This window comes from Empidonax traillii, unplaced genomic scaffold, assembly GCF_003031625.1.
Source record: "Empidonax traillii isolate 1590-97213 ecotype Southwest subspecies unplaced genomic scaffold, ASM303162v1 scaffold890:size686501, whole genome shotgun sequence".
Taxonomy (NCBI): domain Eukaryota; kingdom Metazoa; phylum Chordata; class Aves; order Passeriformes; family Tyrannidae; genus Empidonax; species Empidonax traillii.
Window position 1 is genome coordinate 668,330 of NW_020956083.1, and position 18,172 is coordinate 686,501.

General features: G+C 43.5%; 1 protein-coding gene across 1 annotated transcript; it reads left to right on the forward strand.

Annotated features, from left to right (window-relative positions):
- The first annotated feature begins 1,180 nt into the window (after positions 1-1,180).
- Positions 1,181-17,512, forward strand: PARD6B (par-6 family cell polarity regulator beta). Its single transcript, XM_027902607.1, has 3 exons — positions 1,181-1,317; positions 6,091-6,313; positions 12,909-17,512. Exons 1-3 carry the CDS (start codon positions 1,252-1,254, stop codon positions 13,736-13,738), a joined length of 1,119 nt encoding a protein of 372 aa, XP_027758408.1. The 5' UTR covers positions 1,181-1,251; the 3' UTR covers positions 13,739-17,512.
- The last annotated feature ends 660 nt before the right edge of the window (positions 17,513-18,172 follow it).

Consider the following 18,172-nt stretch of genomic DNA (forward strand, 5'->3'; position numbering starts at 1 on the left):
AACTGCAAGGAGCTGTTTGAACTCCTTTCACAGCCATCCACACAACATCTACACGAGGATAACTCACATGGAGTTCTCTTCTATCAGGTTTGTAGATTAGGGAGGGAACTGTAACTCAAAGGTTAGTTGACATAACTAGATTAATCTACATGCTTTCTTCTTGCCAATGCACAAGTGAAAATTCATTCTAATTCAGATAGTAAGGTGTTCATGGTGTCCCTCACTCACTGCTTTTGTCAGTAACTCTGTGTGGCCAACCTCTGTATGAAAATAACTATCAATCTCAGAATTAAACCAATGAAGGTTGCCTAGGACAACCCCTCTGACATGTTACCAGATCCTGCCATCTTATTTGTGGCTAAAATGAAAAGGAACTCCTTGCACACCTTTATGTCCAGGACAGGCATACAGCCGCATCCCGAGAGGAAGAGTTCAAACCCTCAGCCCCATCGAGACTTATGTAACTAACACTGGCGCACTTTTTGTGTTAAACCCATAGGATCACAGAATCGTTAGGGTTGGAAGGCTCTCTGGAGATGATCCAGTCCATCCCCGCCCCCAGATGTCTGAGGGGTTTCTTCAGGGCAACCTGCCCAGGGGGTCCCCGCCCCGAGGCTGTGAAGCTCCCCAGGGCTGTGGGAAGGCTGGGAGGTTCGGGATGGCGGCTCCTCAGGGCTGTGTGAGGGGTGTGGGATGGCAGCTCCTCAGGGCTGTGTGAGGGGCACAGGGTGAGGGGATGGCGGCTCCTCAGGACTGGGAGGTGCGGGATGGCGGCTCCCGAGGGCTGAGGGAGGGAGGGCGCAGGAGCGAGAGGCCCCTGAGGAGAAGGCGCGGAGCCGACCCGCGCTCCAGCCCCGTGCGCGCACAGCCGCGGCCGCCGCGGACAAACCTTGCCGGGGAACGTCCCGCACGTGTTGCCGGCAGGGAACGCCGACACCCCCCCTCTCCATCCCTCCCTCGCACCGTCCCTCGCCGCCTCCATCTTGCCGGCGGCGGCAGGTGCGCGGCCCCGCCCCGCGCGCTCCCGCGGAGGAGGCGCAGGCGCGACCCCGCCCCGCTCCCCGGCAGGTGCCGGCGCCGCGCCCCGCCCCGGCCCGGCCGCGCTGAGGGCGGAGGCGGCGGAGCGGCCGCGGCTCCGGCTCCCGCTCACCGGGGGTGTCTCTCGGCTGGGCCGCGCCGCTGCCCGGCCCGTCCCGCAGCGCTGCGGCGGAGCTACGAGCGACAGGAGCGGGGCCACCGACCGCGCGCGGCATGAACCGGGCGCAGCGCGGCGCCGCGGGCAGCCGCGGCCTGGGCACCATGGAGGTGAAGAGCAAGGTGGGAGCCGCCGCCGCCGCCGCCTGAGGGCCGCGGGGGATGGGATGGGATGGGCTGGGATGGGCTGGCCCTGCGGGGCCGTGGGGCCGCGGTGCGGCTGCGGGGACGGGGCAGGGACGGGGACAGGGACAGGACAGCTGCTGACTCACCTGCCCGAGGCCGCCCGGCACGGCCGGGGCGCTCACGGGCCCCCGCCCCGCCTGTCCCTGCGCCGGCCGAGCCCTCGGCCCGGGGCTCCAGGGCCGGGGAAGGCGCCGGTGTCGCTCACGGGGTGCGCTGTCCGCGGGGAGAAAATAGAAGTGGTTTAATAAGAAGGTGCAGGTCGGGGGAGCTGGCCCCCTGAGTTCCTGCACAGGCTGAAAAACGTGCAGAGAAATAGGTGGTTGGGGAAATTTTGGGATAACTGGGGACAAAAGAGGTGTTTAGGGGCATAATTCATAAGCTCCAAAAGCCGCTCACCGTCCGAATCACAATGAGTACGTTTGTTTAATATTTGTTTAACTTGGTGACTGTTTCTGTGGTTCCCTTTTTTACTTAGTGATTATGCGTTTCTGGACCTTTGTTTTTTGTGTGTGGCTGTGGGGTAGAGCATGTTCTTCCAGCTTCCATGAGAGGTGGAGGTAAGCCCTGGTGAACTTGTCCTAAAGTGGAGTTTGCCGCCTTTTAGAGGCAACCAGGGAGTCCTATACGGGCAGTGTTTCAGGAGTGTGTACCTGTGTGTCACAGAATATATCACCGTTTTCTTGTGGTCAGGGCTTTGCACAAGTCTGTAAATTCTCCCACGTGTGTATCCGCATCCATTCTATTTTTAATTTTTCATTTGCTAGTTGTGCAAAGTTTTTCTGAGAAAGCTTTGTTCTGAAAGAAAATAGATTTTTTTGTTTGGTTGGTTGGTTTATATTTGAAATAATTTCTTGATGTGTCATTCTGCTGTTAACAATTGTAGATCTGTTGGATGTGGAGTGTCAAGCTGTTAGTTAAACAAACTTTGAGTTAGAACTCCTTTTTCGTTTTCTAGGCAAATTGTAACTGCACCCACGTGGTGGGAACATGGATCTCTTGGGTTTTTTTTATCTGGTGACCAGCCTGTGGTCTGTTTTTTTGTACCCTCCTTTCCTGCTAATCAGGTGTTACAGCAGCAGGGGAGGTGAAGCAGTCAGGGCTTTGTGCTGTGTGGATTTGTAAGGATAACATTCCAGCCAGTGCTGGAACTTCAGGAAAATGCGTGGTTGGTTTCTACAGCTTGATTGATGTTAACAACATTTAAAAAAAAAGTCACCTTTTCATGTGGACAAAACCAGAAAGCACAGGAATATCTGGTAACTGTGATTTCAAATTCTAGTAAAGCACAGTTGGTGCTGTGGTTGGTGAAGCCTTTAATTTTGTTTATGCCTTATGAGGTTGAAAACAACCGGTGTGATGTGCTTATAAACCCAAACCACTTTTTCCTCAGCCCAAAACTCTAGGATTACTGTTTCCCCACTGTGTGTTTTCCTTGATTTAAAATACATCTAGGGAATCACCCATGTGATGTCCTTGGTGTTTGTACAGAGAAGTGTAGCTCTAATGAATAGGGACTGTCCTTTAAGTGCATGTTTTGGAGCAGGTTTCAAGGCATTCCTAGAACTACTTGTCGCTGTTGCATTATTTAACAGCACCTCCATTTCATATCGCAGAGGAGTCAGCTTCCTTCTATGAAAATGAGCGATTCTCCAGAGAAAGAAGAAAGGCCTGTATGGGAGGGAGCCCTGCCCATGGAGTGGCCCGGGCTCTGAAGGCTGATCAGTGATGTGCAGCTCTTTATTTAGATATTCCAAATCAATACTCGTGCCCGGCTGACAGGGCTGGGCCAGCACAGCCCAGCTGGGGCCGCAGTTCCATGAGCACAAACCTTTTGTTAGTGTAGTTAATTCAGATTTGGTAACTGCTCTGAACTTGCTCTGGGGATTCCCCATAGCACTTAAATTCCATTCGGCCCATTTTCTTGTCACAGAAAATAAATTTTTATACCCCCAAACTGGAGTTCCTGGTGCTGATATGGGAGCCTGAAAATAAACTTGTAGTTCTCTAGACATGAAATTCAGGTTTGCCCCCTCTCCTTCTTGTGGCTTGGAGTAATGGTTTGTGTTTTTTTTTCAGAGATGGTCACTGGAGCTCGTGTTCTGTCAGTGCTGGAGACTGGCAGAACACCAGCTTTATGCTGTGTAACTTGTATAAAAGCGGCTCCCATAAGTGAGTGTTAAGTGAGAATCTCGGGTGACTTCCTGGTGTGCTGACACGGCTCTCCTGCCTTTTCCCGGGGGAGTCAGCGGGAGAACAGCACGTGTTTAAGAGCTCAGGTGGCAAGGAGCCTCCTCTCCTTAAGTTACTTTTCCAGTCTTTCATCTCCTCCAAAGTGTAAAGTGCAGGCCTGTTTAATGGGATGGAGTTCAACATCTGATATAAAATCAAAACATTTCAGGGGGTTAAAACAAACCATGGAATTGCACAGTTGTACTTTTGTCTTTCATCTGCTCTATACTGGTATTGAGCATGTGGCAAACTGTGGAAATAAGAGCCGTATTATGAGCCTCTTGGTATTTACACCAACTATGTATAAAATAACGTGGAAAAAATAAAAATCACGTTTGAAAATCTGGCCCTTCACTTGGTGGGATAAGATTTAAATTTACTCCAAACTGAGGGCGAAGTTGCTGGCTTTTGAAACTTTTATTACTGAATTATGTTTAAACTCTGTAGCCTTTGAAAGCCAAGAGTTTACTTTGCTGCCGTGTGTGGACAGTTCCTGTGGTGTCCACACTGTCCGTGCTGGGAAAGGATTTGAGAGACAGGATAAAGTCAGGCATTGGAACGGCCTACCCAGAGAGGTGGTGGATTCACCATCCCTGGAGGTTTTTAAAAAGAGATTGGATGTGACCCTTAGTGCCATGATATAGTAATTGGAGTTGGATCAGGGGTTGGACTTGATGATCTTGGAGGTCTTTTCCAACCCAATCTATTCTATGATTCTAAGTCTCTCACTGACATCATGATTGTGCTGCTTCTGACATGATGGGAGTTCTTCCCGTGGGCTGGGCCTGGCGTTTCTTGTTGTGGGCAGGTATGAATCATCCCTTCTGCCTTATTGTTAGTTAATGGTACTGTAATTGGAGTATTTCTAGAGGAGGAATGTTCCCAGATAATTCTTTTATTTGAAAGTCTTGGAGGAAGGTGGAGTGGTGAAGGTGTAGCTTGTTTTGAGTTAGCGTGGTGTTAACATGCTAACAACGGGGTCCTTGTCTCCTTATTTCGTTCCTTTGTTTGCATGTGAGAACTCCAAAGCTTTTATTCTCTAAAAGATTGTAATCAAATGTGAGGTGAAGATGGGGCTGGAGGGTGGTAAGTGCCCCTTCACATCTGCTGTGTGTAACACACACCCGAGTATGTGATACTGAGGCGTTTTGTTCCATGTGTCCTGCTCTTGCTAAGAAGTTATTTAAAGTTTTTATTTTCACGGTAGGGCAGCAGTATAATTCCCACAAAAAAAGAAAAAAAAAAAAGACCGCCAACTGAGGTTTTTAAATTATTAGCTTATTACCCTTTTAACTCATATACAAGCTGTTCTGGTTTTTGTAACCTGGCTGCTGCTATCTCTGAATTCCTTTTAGCATCTCTGGTGTGTTGTGTGTGCCTGATATGGAGGTTTTGGAGTAATTTTTATCCAGTACTCTGTTTGCTTTGCCCTTGCTGGGCAGAACACTAAGATTTTATTAGTTATGTGTGCTGAAATTAAATTTGTCTAGTCTACAACAAGTACTTGTTTTTTTATTGGCACCCGGTGTTACACCTGTCCCCACTGCAGCACTGGTAGCCTCGTGTTTTAATGAGTGTTTGCTTTATAGATGATTTAGGAGACTGAGCTTGAGTGGACTCGTGGGCTGGGTATTTGTTGAATGATTATATTGACTAAATGCAGATCCTACCCCTGAAAGTAATTACTAATAAGTCAGTGATTAAGCTTTTGCTCGTATTTTGAGTCCTTTCATACACCGTGGATAGAACCACGATTTAAAAGATCGTGCAGTCAAAATTTGAGTCTTGTTAATGGCAGTGAATCTCCCAAATGCTTTCAGGGGTAGTGGCTGGTCGCCTCTGTTATCTCTCTCTCAAGAGCAGAACTGACTTGAGCTCGGCTCACTAAAGCTCTGCTGCACCTGGTTTGTTCTTGGTAGTCTTCACGTCAGAGGCATTTTCATTTCTTGGCCAAACAGCCGGGAGTCTGAAGGCTGTTCATTCTTGTGGAGGTGAACCATGGCTGTGTCACGATCCATGCACTCTGTTCTCAAGTGCACTCGTAGTTCTTTGAGGAAAAATTCCAGGTATTCACATAGCACAGGAGGTTAATCACCGTCCTGCCTGAGCCACCTCATCGGGGCTGGCTGTGAATTCTGGCCCTCACTGAGAGCTTGGCTGTTTCAGCAGCATGTGAGAATCTGCATTACCTTTAAGTTTGTCACCTTAATGCTAATGAGCTCCCATTAAATGGAACGATGAAACAACCTTTGCCTGCTCAGAAGTACATGTTTTATCGAGTCCAAAAATAGTTACAACTTTGGGGGAAAAAAACCCAAACGGTTGTTCTAACTGCCCTTTTTTATGCCATTTCAAAATTAGTGGTTGTAGTTTCTAGTGCACTTTTAATTCCATAACTCTTCAGGTTTAACATTCAAATAGTTCTATTGCTTTAGGGTGTTAGATTTCCATGTTAATGATGTAAGATATATTTTGTTGTAGTTTGGAGCAGAATTTCGACGGTTTTCTCTGGAGAGGTCCAAGCCTGGAAAGTTTGAGGAATTCTATGGATTGTTGCAGCATGTGCACAAGATACCAAATGTTGATGTGCTGGTGGGATACACGGACATTCATGGAGACCTGCTGCCTATCAATAACGATGACAATTATCATAAAGCAGTTTCCACAGCCAATCCTCTACTCAGGATTTTCATTCAGAGAAAAGGTAAGTGCAGTTGAAATACATGAGTCATCTGTTTATCCGGTTGTCCCACAGGTCAGCAAACAGTGAGGTATGGAGGAAAAAACCCTTTAGCCCTATTTCATCATGTTGAATTCCATAGCAATTGTGCATCATGAAAGGTATTCACAGCTTGTCTCTCCTGCAAGAACTTCCTCAGGCAACCTATTTATACTTAGTGCTTTTTTGCTAGTTCAGGTTAAGTCAAATTAAATCTCTGGCAAATGCTTCTTTCTGGTTTTATGCAAGCAAATGGAAATAAACTTTAAACCTCTAGGGCTTTCTGTTCTGTGTGTAGGATACTTTTCACTTAAAATTCCAATCTTGATCAGAGGAGAAGAAAGGCCATTACAGGATGGAAAGGAATATTGAAAGTCTTATTAGATGAAGTATTAAATTTAATACACAAGTATAAATTCAAGACTCACTTTGTAGTATGCTACTCTGATCACACTTGCATAATAAAACATTTTGAAGCTTTGAATTGACAGGCTTATTTCAGTGAGCAAACCTTAGATGTGTGTTGTTGGTCTGCCTTGAGAAGTAGCGTGTCTGCTCTGGTTGTGTGTTCCTGATGTCTGCATTTGTTCATGGAGAGAAATTGTATTTGTTCTTGTGATGTTCACTGTCTCTGGTGCTAAGACAGGCATCTTTTCCTTGGAAAATCCTCAGGCATCACAACCTTTTATCAACGTTCCCACTCCAAAAAATGAATAACTCCACCACAGCCTGGCACAAACCCAATATTCTCTAGCAGTGTGGCTGCTTGGCAGCTGCTGTGCCCTGGCAAAATGCTTGGCTGGTTTGTGTCGATAGTGTGATCTGGTGAGGGCTATGTTTTCAGTCCTGAAATGCCAAAGGCATGAACCATTTGCTTTAATAGAACCCGGAGGTGGACAAGGTCTATGATTCCATTTAATCCCCTACAGTAGCCATATGACGAGCACGGATAAGCCACTTTGTCAGGCTGGGATTATTGAGTTTATATTTTAACACCATATGTTTTTAGATTGTCGCCAGTGTTACCTGTCTAATGTTGCCTGGTCCTACTGTTACATTTTTAACATCTTATATCATCATTGCACCCTCATTTAAAGCCTAATGGATTAGTTGTTACTGCTCTGGTACAAGGAGTTGATAAAAGAATTGATACAATGCACAGAAGTAGAAATAAGATTAACCCACTTTAGTTTGTCAGAACAAGAATTGAGTGGCAGGAAAAGCTGTGTGTGTGGAAAGTATCAGGTGTCATTGCCTTCCCTTGGACACGAGAGCCTTCTGGCCATGGAGTTTTAGGGAATAGGGAACCCAGGCTGGAGTGTTAATGCAACGCTGTATTTTATTGTGAGTTAATCGTGACCACACTGATCATGTCTGTTGATTAAATCGAGGCTTTGATTGGCATCTTTGCCATATAGAACAGATATTTGTTTGATAGAAAATAAAGAAATAACTTGATTCTGTATTTTATTTGTGATGATTTGCCTGTAATGTAACCAAAGCTGAATTGCTGGACTAAGAGATGGGTTATATTTTGTGTAGTGTGATTGAGGTGTGGCTAATTCATAGGATTGCAGAGAACTTTATTGGTTGTACCTCTGAAAGGGAAAATGAATGAACAAATACCTGCTGTTGGTGGAGCTGCTTTGATCTGTGTTGGTTTGAAACTATAATAAGTGATACAAGTTACTTTTCCCCCTGCAAGGCTGTTTGTGGCTTTCATGCATTCTCTTAAATCAGCTGAAAAATTTCTGTGGGTTTTGTAGTGGAACTTCACCTTCTTTTGTGTTTCCATCTATAGTAGTTGGGAATTTAAGATGTTTGACAAAAAGCCACTGGGAGGAAGAGAGGAAGTTTCTGCTATCTTAAAATATAGAAATTTTTTATTACACTGTCTTACCTGTTTAGAAACTACATGTAATGTGGCAGAGCTAACATAAGGTATGAGCAGACTGCAATAAAATCTAATGTAAAAAGTATTAACTTCTTAACACATTGCATTCAAGGAACACCTTGAGGGGCTGAAATGGAAGCAACAAGATGTTTGTGCATTTATTATTAAGTGACAGTTGTGATAATGTTGTTAAGCCACACTATCACTATTTCATCTATAGTTGTGACTCCTCATTTCTGAAAGCTGTCAGTTTGTCCTGAGCATTGATGTGTCTTGGTTAATGTGGTAAGAAACCTAGAAATCCTGTACAAAATCACATCATTCCCCCTACGCTCCTCTGACTGTACTGCACTAAATTCCTTTAAAATACTTCAAACTGCTCCAGTGCTAAATCCAAACTGGGGCTTGATGTTGCACAAGTGGAGATTGGCTGTCAGCTTGTGGAAAGCAGTTCCTGGCTGGAATTTCGTTCTGCAGTTTAACAGATTAACAGGTACTGTTGACATCTGGTATTTAAAGGTTAAACTGATGTATTGTGATTAAATCCAGATGTATGGGAGTCTCTCTGTCTGTGAGAAAAGCCCTACTGGAGAGCCAAAGGGGGGAGCACAGACTGCACAGGCTGAAGGACAGTTTGATGTGGGGAACTTTGCATTGTAAATACAAGAATAATGGAGATAACAGAAGATGTATTTCATTATAATATCCTTAAAAGTAACTTGGAGGATATTAAATTAAATATACAGCTCTTGCAAGTCCTGCATGTATGTGGCTGTGGATTCTTTGGTTCATCCATTTGTGCCTCTTTTCACCAAGAAGCTTTATTTTGGGGAGATGTAAGAGGAGTTGGCTTTTTAAACAGCTCTTTATGGACTATCCTAGTTACTCTGAGGCCTCTTCCTAAAAACACAGGTTAGTTTCCTAAAACCAGGTTTTATGTATCTTGTGACTAGGATAAGATTTGTATTTAAAAGATGCTAAATTTCATCTGTATTCAAATGTACTTACTGTTAGGGGGCTTTGAAAGTTGAATTCTTGAGGGGTAACTCTACATTGCTTTGCCAATAGATCAGGAAAATATTTTAAAAATCTGTCTTCAACAATGTTAAATTGAAAACAGATTTGGCACTTGTGGGCTTTTGTTTTCAGCTTCATGGAGTGAGTCTGTACAGATTGGTGCCACCTTGAGCTTGAAGCTGCTGGGGAAAATCATCCCTGCACTGTGTGGAGGTTCTCCTTAACGCTATCAGGAGTTTACACCTTGTCCTTTGGCTTTAGGCCAAAATATTTTCTGCCACAGCTTTAAACTGATTAGTGAGGTGCCAGAACAAAGATGCCTTTGTACTTGAGAGTATTGCTTTAGAAAATTTGCTTAGCAGTGGAAGGGAGGTTAACCAGAGTGTGCTGTTTGGCTGAGATTTGGACAGATGAATTTTTATCAGCCTTTTGCTCTTTTTCCCCCCGCAAATTCTGTAACTTTACCTGCATATCTGAAGGTTCATGCTAGTTTTGAATTATTACACAGCTAAGAGCAGTTACAATGCAAAAAAACTTACCCTCTGGTGCTTCAGAGTTTCTGAAGTGTTTTGACATCTGGCTTACAATATTAGGATGCTTTTATTTCAGCAATGTGTCCTGTAAGTTAAAGTTTCTAAAAACAAAAGCAAAAAAACCCCCACCTCTCTTAAGATTTCTGATTTTATATTTCTCTTTTGAAAGAGACTTAAATTTCCTATCTCTTTTAATAAATGTTTTTCTGATCTTAGTTTTTGGCTTGAAAGCACTTTGAAATCTGTTATTTCACATATTTACATAATATTTATTTCAAAACCAGTCCTTTTGCTACTGATCTTTGTGTTCCTCTAATTATGGAAAATCTGGAGTTGGACAGAATTTTAAGCCTTATGTGCTGATAGCTGTGGAAGCCAGGCTGGGTGGTGGCTTTTGTGAAGGAAGTTGGGAACAATTCTAGATCTAACTTGGGTGAAGAGCACACACTGTCTTTAATCATTTGCAGGACATGATTTGGATGCAATAAATGTGTGTGTGTTTGTATATCCAGTCCATGCCAGGCTGGGGTGTGAGTGACCTGCCGTGAAGGTGAGAAGCCCTTACAGCCACTATGGCAAGCTGGGAATGTTGATGTGATACACATTTGATAGGACAGAGTGGGGAAAATCCCAGATCCCATCTGATTCCCTGGATTTGTGCACTTCAGATTTAAGGAGAAACCCCATAAATTCAATAGCTGTGCATGCACATGGGAGAGTCCATGACCTAAAAAATAATCTTATTACTGATTAATGTTCTTAAATCTAATATTCAAGTCACCACTGTCTGCTCTTTGTCTAAAACCATCTATACTTTCACTTTCATGCTGTTGTTGTGTTACTTTGTATTTAGCAGTAAAAGATATTTAAAGCAACACCAGTCTGGGATCTGATTTCACTGTTGTCCTTTCCAAGTTGTTTTGTAAACAATTGTAATTCTAAATAAAATAAATAAATAAATAAAGACTTGCAACTCATTGAATTACAAAAATCCTTCCAATGAAACACCAGATGCCTAACTTGAAACTGGTTGGATGGGTTGTCAGGAGAGATAAGGGCAGAACTTCTCACACTTTCTTCTTTGATCATAAATTTTAAGCGCACAACAAAAGAATTGCTCCGTGTTGTCTGAAAAGGCAGCACAGTGGAGTTCAGCAGCGGGTTTAAACAGCTGATTCTCAGTCAGTCAGATATCCCACGGGGCATCTTACAGAGAAAATGGTAAGTTTGCACTTTTGAAGGTGTTTTATTCTTCAGACATAGTCCACCTGTTGTATGCTTTGGTTTGGGAGGTTGGATTGGTTTTTAATGAGCCATCTCTTAAGTCAGTTATGCTGAACACTCTTAGGCATCTGAAGAACAGGTTTTTGGCTATTTCTAAAGCTTCCTTGCTTGATCTTGAGATTTAATATTATTTTAATTTAACCTTTAATTACAAAGTAACTGAGGTTGTCATAGAAGCCCCTCCAGAGTATGGTAGGGCTGTGTTAAATCAGGTACCTTCAGAAATTATTCCTGTTTGTCAGTTAAATTGTTTAACAACTTCATCTGTGCACATCAGTGCAAAAGATGCTCTGTCTTTAACAAACAGCTAAACAAGAGCTTTGCCTCCCTCACTGTGTGATTAGTTTATTTTAAACCAAAAAAAAGAAGAAAATGAGGCAATTAGGACACATTTTTCTAAACCGTGCTGGTGAGCTATTGTGTACACACAAGGTAGGTTTATAATAAGTCCCTTTGGGGTTTTTTTGTGGGCTAATGTAAATTTGTTTCTTTTTCTCTTGTCCTTTATCTTTTAGAATACCAAGTCCAAGGCTGCCTGAGCAGAGCTGTCAAAGGGCTGTTCTTGTTTTCAGGGAGGAGTTAGTGTTCCATGCTGGAGTAGTGGTAAACTGTTGCTCCAGAAATACTTTCTCTGTTCTGTTTTGCCTAAAGCATCTGAAGAGTCCAAATATAACTGGTGTGTGTCTGTGTATCTCAGCCTCCAAAAGAAGCGTCTTTGACTTACCCTGCTCTCCCTGTGTGCTGATTCCTCAGCAGTTGACAGCTCCCCTGAAATGCCACACTAGGGCAGCCTGCCATGGTTATTCCAATTCACAGACTGAAATGTATAGCCACTCTTATACTTTCTTGGCTCTGCCAATGGCATCTGAATGTGATAATACAAAGAATCCCAACTTCTCTGAGTCCCAGAGTTAGTGCAAACCAGTTCTCCTTGCTTATTTTTCTTATCCACTTCAGAAAAAAATCTATGCAATGTTGTGAAAGTACAAGTGTGAATCTAAGGAAACACCGTTCTGATTGTATTCAGGTTCATTCTTTTTGGGGAATTGTAGTGTATTAAAAGGAAAAATGGAACCTTGGGTAAGCAGGCATTTCAGAAACCAGAATTGCTCCACAGAATGTGTATGCTCTCTTCCCTCAGTAGTTGTATGACTAACGTGTTTTCTTTTTTGAAGTTCTAAGCCATTTGCATATTTTGTATCCAATTGTGGCAGTTACAGCATTGCCTGCATGAACAGTTTGGCCTCAAGTATTTGTGTGCAAGGTCTCTTTGTTTCTCTCCACAGCCATTTTACCTACATGGCGTGGGGGGCAGGGAAGAGTGCAGAGTGGAATAAGCTTTCTGGAGTTTGAATCCAGGTCACTTGGCTGGCTCCCAGCAACTAGGCAATAATAGGCACGCTGGCTGCTTTCCCTTTTTCATTCTTCCTTTTCCAATGATCTGAAACCTGAGCAGAGAAAACTAGCAAGTGGAATTACTCTGAATAAAATTAAAATGTTTCTAGGAATGTGCTCACTCTTTCCATTCTGCCCTTTCTCTCAAGCAGCTGTGGTTCTTTGTGTCTGCCACTGCTAACTGGCTGTAATTTTTTTGTGTACCTCCTTTCCTTCGGCAGAAGAAACCCAAAAGTATTACAAACTTTGAATCTCATAACGTTAAAGCTTTTGTTTTGTGAGTAAAGAGAAATGTTTCTACTGCAGTAAAGCAGAGACCTTCTAGATTAGGTATTTTACTCTGCCAGCCTCTACCATGGTAGCAGGGTGTTCTGGGCCCCAGCTGAAGGATCTACCCCCTTTGTGCTCCATCTAACCCCTTGTGCTCCATCTGTAACCCCCTTGTGCTCTCTTGCAGAAGATGCAGACTACAGTGCCTTTGGGACGGACACCATGACCAGGAAGAAGAACGTCTTGTCCAATGTGCTCCGGCCGGACAACCACAAGAAGAAGCCCCACATTGTCATTAGCATGCCCCAGGACTTCAGGCCAGTGTCCTCTATCATAGATGTGGACATTCTCCCCGAGACCCACCGCAGGGTGCGGCTCTACAAGTACGGGACCGACAAACCCCTGGGGTTCTACATCCGAGACGGCTCGAGCGTCAGGGTGACACCGCACGGCTTAGAGAAAGTGCCGGGGATTTTCATATCCAGGCTTGTCCCTGGAGGGCTGGCTCAGAGCACAGGCTTGCTGGCTGTCAATGATGAGGTGCTGGAGGTGAATGGAATAGAGGTGTCGGGCAAAAGCCTCGATCAAGTTACAGACATGATGATTGCAAACAGCCGCAACCTGATCATCACGGTCAGACCCGCCAACCAGAGGAACAATGTCGTGAGGAACAGTCGGACTTCGGGCAGCTCCGGCCAGTCCACTGAGTCCAGCCTTCCAAGCAGCACGCCAAATATTCTGGGAAACCTCTTGCAAGGAGAAGAGGAGAGTGATGAAGAGGACATTGTTATTGAAGATAGTGGGGAGCCACAGCAGATCCCAAAAGCTGCACCTACCAGCGAAAGCATAGAATCGTTGTCACAAATTGAACTCCTTCATGAGTCCACACAAAATGGATTCCTTCCTTCCAGTGAGATGAACTCCAATCACTCAGTAGGCAGCATTAGCATGGAATATGACGTACCAGATCCAGGGCGTAAGTCGTTGGAAGAAGATGGAACTATAATAACACTATGAAATTCCATTGGTGTACTTTGTATTAAGTAAGGATGCCATACATGTTTTAATTGGGCTTAATATGTAATACATTTGATACCTCTCCATCTACCAAGCACTGCAGTTAGATTAAAAGGAGGGAAAAAAGTAAATACAAGAAATTCAAAATTATGTAAGTTAACTAACTTCGTTAATTCTGCACTTCAGTGTAAATAATTCACAAAGCTGGAAGATAATTGATAAATGGATGAAATTGGAGGAGGGAAATTTAAATTGAAAATGAAGGATAGCTAAGAGATGGCTGTGAGCTTTCTTTTAAAGGTACTTGATTTTTTTATTATTATTATTATTATTTTTTAATGTCAAATACTACTGGTTCTATAGACGTAAAGGTAATTATGTGTGAGGTTGACTGTCTAATTGTCCTGTGGTTTCATGTTCACCTGAAGTGCTGCTTACGTGTGACAGAGCTGCTGTAGCCACCTCACTCCTGCCCTGGGCTGCAGAGCTGCTCGTGGGGCTCTGTGCAGGAGGAAGCTGGAAGATAAGCTGGAGGTGGGTGGGAAGAGCTGGAGGTGGCTGAGCTGTTCCCTGGCTGCCAGGGAGCACAGGGGTTTGGACCTGGGGGCTTGGGGGGGGACTGTTCCTTTGTAAGTGAATGTGCAACCACAGGCTCGTTAGTCATGCACCTTTCCTGGTTCTAATGGCCAGGCAAGCTTACTTTTAATGACTCTGATTTTGAAATTCAAATGTGAAAGTCTTAACACTAGTGCATCAAAGACCTGTTCTCATTTTAGTTGGAAATATTTTAAAGACATCGTCGGATTTAGTTGCTAATCCCCGTAAATTACAAAGAAATCAAATGTAAACTTAATGCTATGGAAATAGCATAACATAATCTCTGTTAAAATTGCAGTCCTAGTGGAAGCTGTAAGGGTTTCTACTGGCAAAGGTTTGTTCTAGTGAGTGGATAATATAAAAAGTGACTTTCTTCAAACCTGAACAAGTTAGAACAGCTTAAGTGAAATCCCTGGATTAAAAAAAGTCTTAAATCAGAATGAGGCTGTACTACAACTTGTTTGAGCCATGTGATGTGAACTTACCCGTTATAACGAACTGAACTGTAAATGCAGATCTTTGTGTGCCCCTGGCTGGGTGTTTGGGCTATTCCAGAGCTGCTCTGTGCAACAACTCTGACAAGTCCTGATGCTGCGAGCACATAGGTGTGTGTGCAACCAGCTGCACTCACTGGGATTCTTGCAGGGGAGGATTCTAGCCTTGTTTTTTCCCTTTCCCCTTTTTCTGTCTCCTGCTTTACCACTTTGGCACTCAGTTCCCAACCTGACCCTTCTCTGGGAATGGAAGTTGTCAGCCAAGTGAGATGGGAGGTAATAGGATTGGGCAGGAGGATGGCAGGGATCCCATAGGCTCTAAGTAGGAAGTACCAGTTCTGTCCTGTGGTCCTGTGCTCACCAGAGCCAGGAGTCAGGTGCTTGGGAGCATGTTCTACCCTCTGGGAGGACAGGATGAGTGAGAAGGAACACTAACCTCTTTCTTTTTTCCCCTCAGTCTATCTTGAGGAAACATCTACCTCTGGTAACTTTTCCAGCAGGAGACTAACTGTAAGTTTAATGTTAAGGCATCTGTAAAGGTCTTCATAGACTATCAGAGGCTGAAGCTGTATTTGTTTAAGGGTTTTGTGACAATGCAAACACTGCTGCAGGAGCCCCTGCTCTTTGGTGTTACAAAATGCACATTTGAAATGGGTTTCTCATGAGCAGGGGTGTTCTCAAACCTCAGAAATGCCAAGAGAGGCATCTGTAGCCCTTAGGATTGATGGAGAGTAGGCACAGCAGGCAGTGGTGCTCTGCAAATACAGGTGAGGGTGCTCTGGCCTCACACTTATTTATGGTTTCTTTGGGGTGTGTAAGGAACCTGGAACCTTTTCCAAGAGCAAGAACTTTGAAGTGTTTCACTTATTTTGCTAATAATTATTAAAAATGAAGTAACTACACCCACTTAGTGTGAAATGAGGAAAAGAAATACTCATTCTGCGACATGTAGACTTTACCTGTACGTGTTTTCTCTCAGTGCTGCTCTACACTTCCTTTCTTTAAGGAAGATTGTTTACTTTAAAATATCTTTTTTTTTTTTTTTTTTCCTTTATCAAAAGACTTTCCTTCCTGTATGAAATCACCAGTGGAGGGTGAGGCTCATTATTCTGCTAGTTTGCACTTCTGTGCCTTTGGTTTACTTGAATGTATTGCGAATAATCAAAGGAATAAAGGCACTTGGATGGGAAGAGATGAGGTCCACAGGTACAGAGAATGAACTGGCAGTGCACTTAATGCAGGTGTAACGCTTTCATTCCATGGAAATCCCTTCTGGAGCTGATGTGCTCCAGGAGCGTTTTGCAGCTTGGATCCCAGCTTGGGCTGAGTCTGGGAATGCCCAGCTGGCAAGGGAACTGCTCAGCTCCCAGCCCGAGGCTGGTGTGCCAGCCAGGCTGTGCTTGGAGCAGGGGCATGAATAGTTGGAATATATATGCCAGTATTAAGGACTTGTAGAAATTTAACTGGGGTCCTACTCTAAACTGCATGAGAATTCATCCTTAGGACCTTTCCTGCAAACTGATTAATCTAAACATGAGATAATATTCTTTTTGACATATATCATGTTCTGTTTTACAGACATTTGGTAACATATAGTAAAACTAAGCATTTGGGACTTGATAAAAACAGTAAAGAATAAACCTAATTTTTTTTTTCCTCAAAGTGTGTATTTACAGTTACAATGACAGACTGCACAGCATGTAATTGCTTAATGCTGCAGTTACCACTAAGTTCCTAAAGTTCTTCCATATCTTACTAATACACTGTTAATTACAAAAGATTTTTAAATTGCTACTTCGGGATGATCAGCAGTTGATTATGAGTGGCTAAACTTAATTTTATATATAAATGATACTGGGGTTCACTATAAGGTTTTTTAAAATATGCTGATATTGTTAGCCTTTCATTCACTACCTCCTAAATTTTTAACATCTTTGCTGTTTTCTCCCTGGAAGACAATACTTAAAGGCTTGACTGTTTTATATAGATTTTATCTTTAGCTAAAAAAAAAAAAAAGAGGAAAAAATCCAGAGGTGATGGTGAGGATGCTGCGCATGATTGACAATATTACGCTGCTATTGATGTAATCTTTGTGTATTGAGTATCCTGTGTATGTAAATTGTATTTTCAATCCAGATTTTATAAATTAATTTATAAGTATCCAAATTATTTCAGAACGGAATGAAGAACTACAATTCCTTTGACTAGTGTTATATGTTGTACATGCACAGTGGGGGGACAGGTCATTCCTCCCTTGCAATGGGAGATCTAAGTGCACCTTAATAGGAAGAAGAACAAATTCTTAATAGAATTAAGATGCATTTATTTTGAAGTTCTGCTGTGGTACTGGAGAAGTCAAGCCTAACTGTGAATCATATTTTTTTTTTCCACACCTGAGTTAAATTTAGGACAATGTTCTCACAAGCTGTCTTTAACATGTGTATTTTTGTGAATATTATGTATTTTCTAATTAAATTTTACTTGCAATGTGATTTTTACATGAATGAACTTGTTTAAAATGTCAAATATCAGTATTTTTCTTACAACTTTAATGTATAATGTACATTGGTATCTCACTGAATGAAGACTGATTTTACAAAATCAAGCTAGATGTAGTTGTATATTAGTCTTATATTTTTACAGACTGAAATAAATGGATATAGAAATAAAATGGTTTTTTCTCAATTACTTTGTCAGACAAATAAAAATGGGGAGGAATGTATCCTCTTTTTCTCAGGCTTTACGCTTTCCACCTGGGCAGCTCAGCGGGCTGTGTTTTCCTGTCAGTCCTCGCCCTGTGCTTCCTGTGCCTTCCCCGGAGCAGAGCTCTGCACGTGGGAGGTCACAGGGCTTCCAGACACTTGTCCTTGGTCCTCTTCACTAATCTGTGCTGTGCTTGTTCCTGCAGTAGCTGCAAATGGTGACCCCTACACCGAGTGCCTGCCTGAGCACTGCTCCTCCAGAATTGGATCCTGAGGCCTGGGAGGCGGCTCCTCACCCTCCCTCACCTGTGCCAGGTGCTCCTGGGGATGTGGGGTTGTCACTGTTGCTGTAAGTAATGGGTGAACTGGCTGTTTTAACTCACCCATTTTACTTGAAAATGTTTTCTCCCGTCTCTTTTGCCTTGGCAGCCCCTGTAAACATTTACCCAGTGACCAGAGACTCGAGCTGTGTTCAGCCTTTTGTGTGTGGCTTCTGTTTCTGCAGCTTTGGGGCCGAGCACAGGACTCCTGTTCTGCACCTTCCCTCCGTGTCTGCAGGCCTGTTTCACTCGTGTGGGTCAGTGCTTTTCATCCTTGCTGATGTAGCCGTGGGGAGGGGACACAAGGGCTGAGAACACCAC

Excerpts from the sequence above, each read along its gene's own strand:
- PARD6B (XM_027902607.1), top strand. The coding sequence starts at position 1,252 with ATGAACCGGGCGCAGCGCGGCGCCGCGGGCAGCCGCGGCCTGGGCACC. Across the intron at positions 1,318-6,090 it reads CCATGGAGGTGAAGAGCAAG|TTTGGAGCAGAATTTCGACG; the intron begins GTGGGAGCCGCC and ends ATTTTGTTGTAG. Across the intron at positions 6,314-12,908 it reads GATTTTCATTCAGAGAAAAG|AAGATGCAGACTACAGTGCC; the intron begins GTAAGTGCAGTT and ends GCTCTCTTGCAG.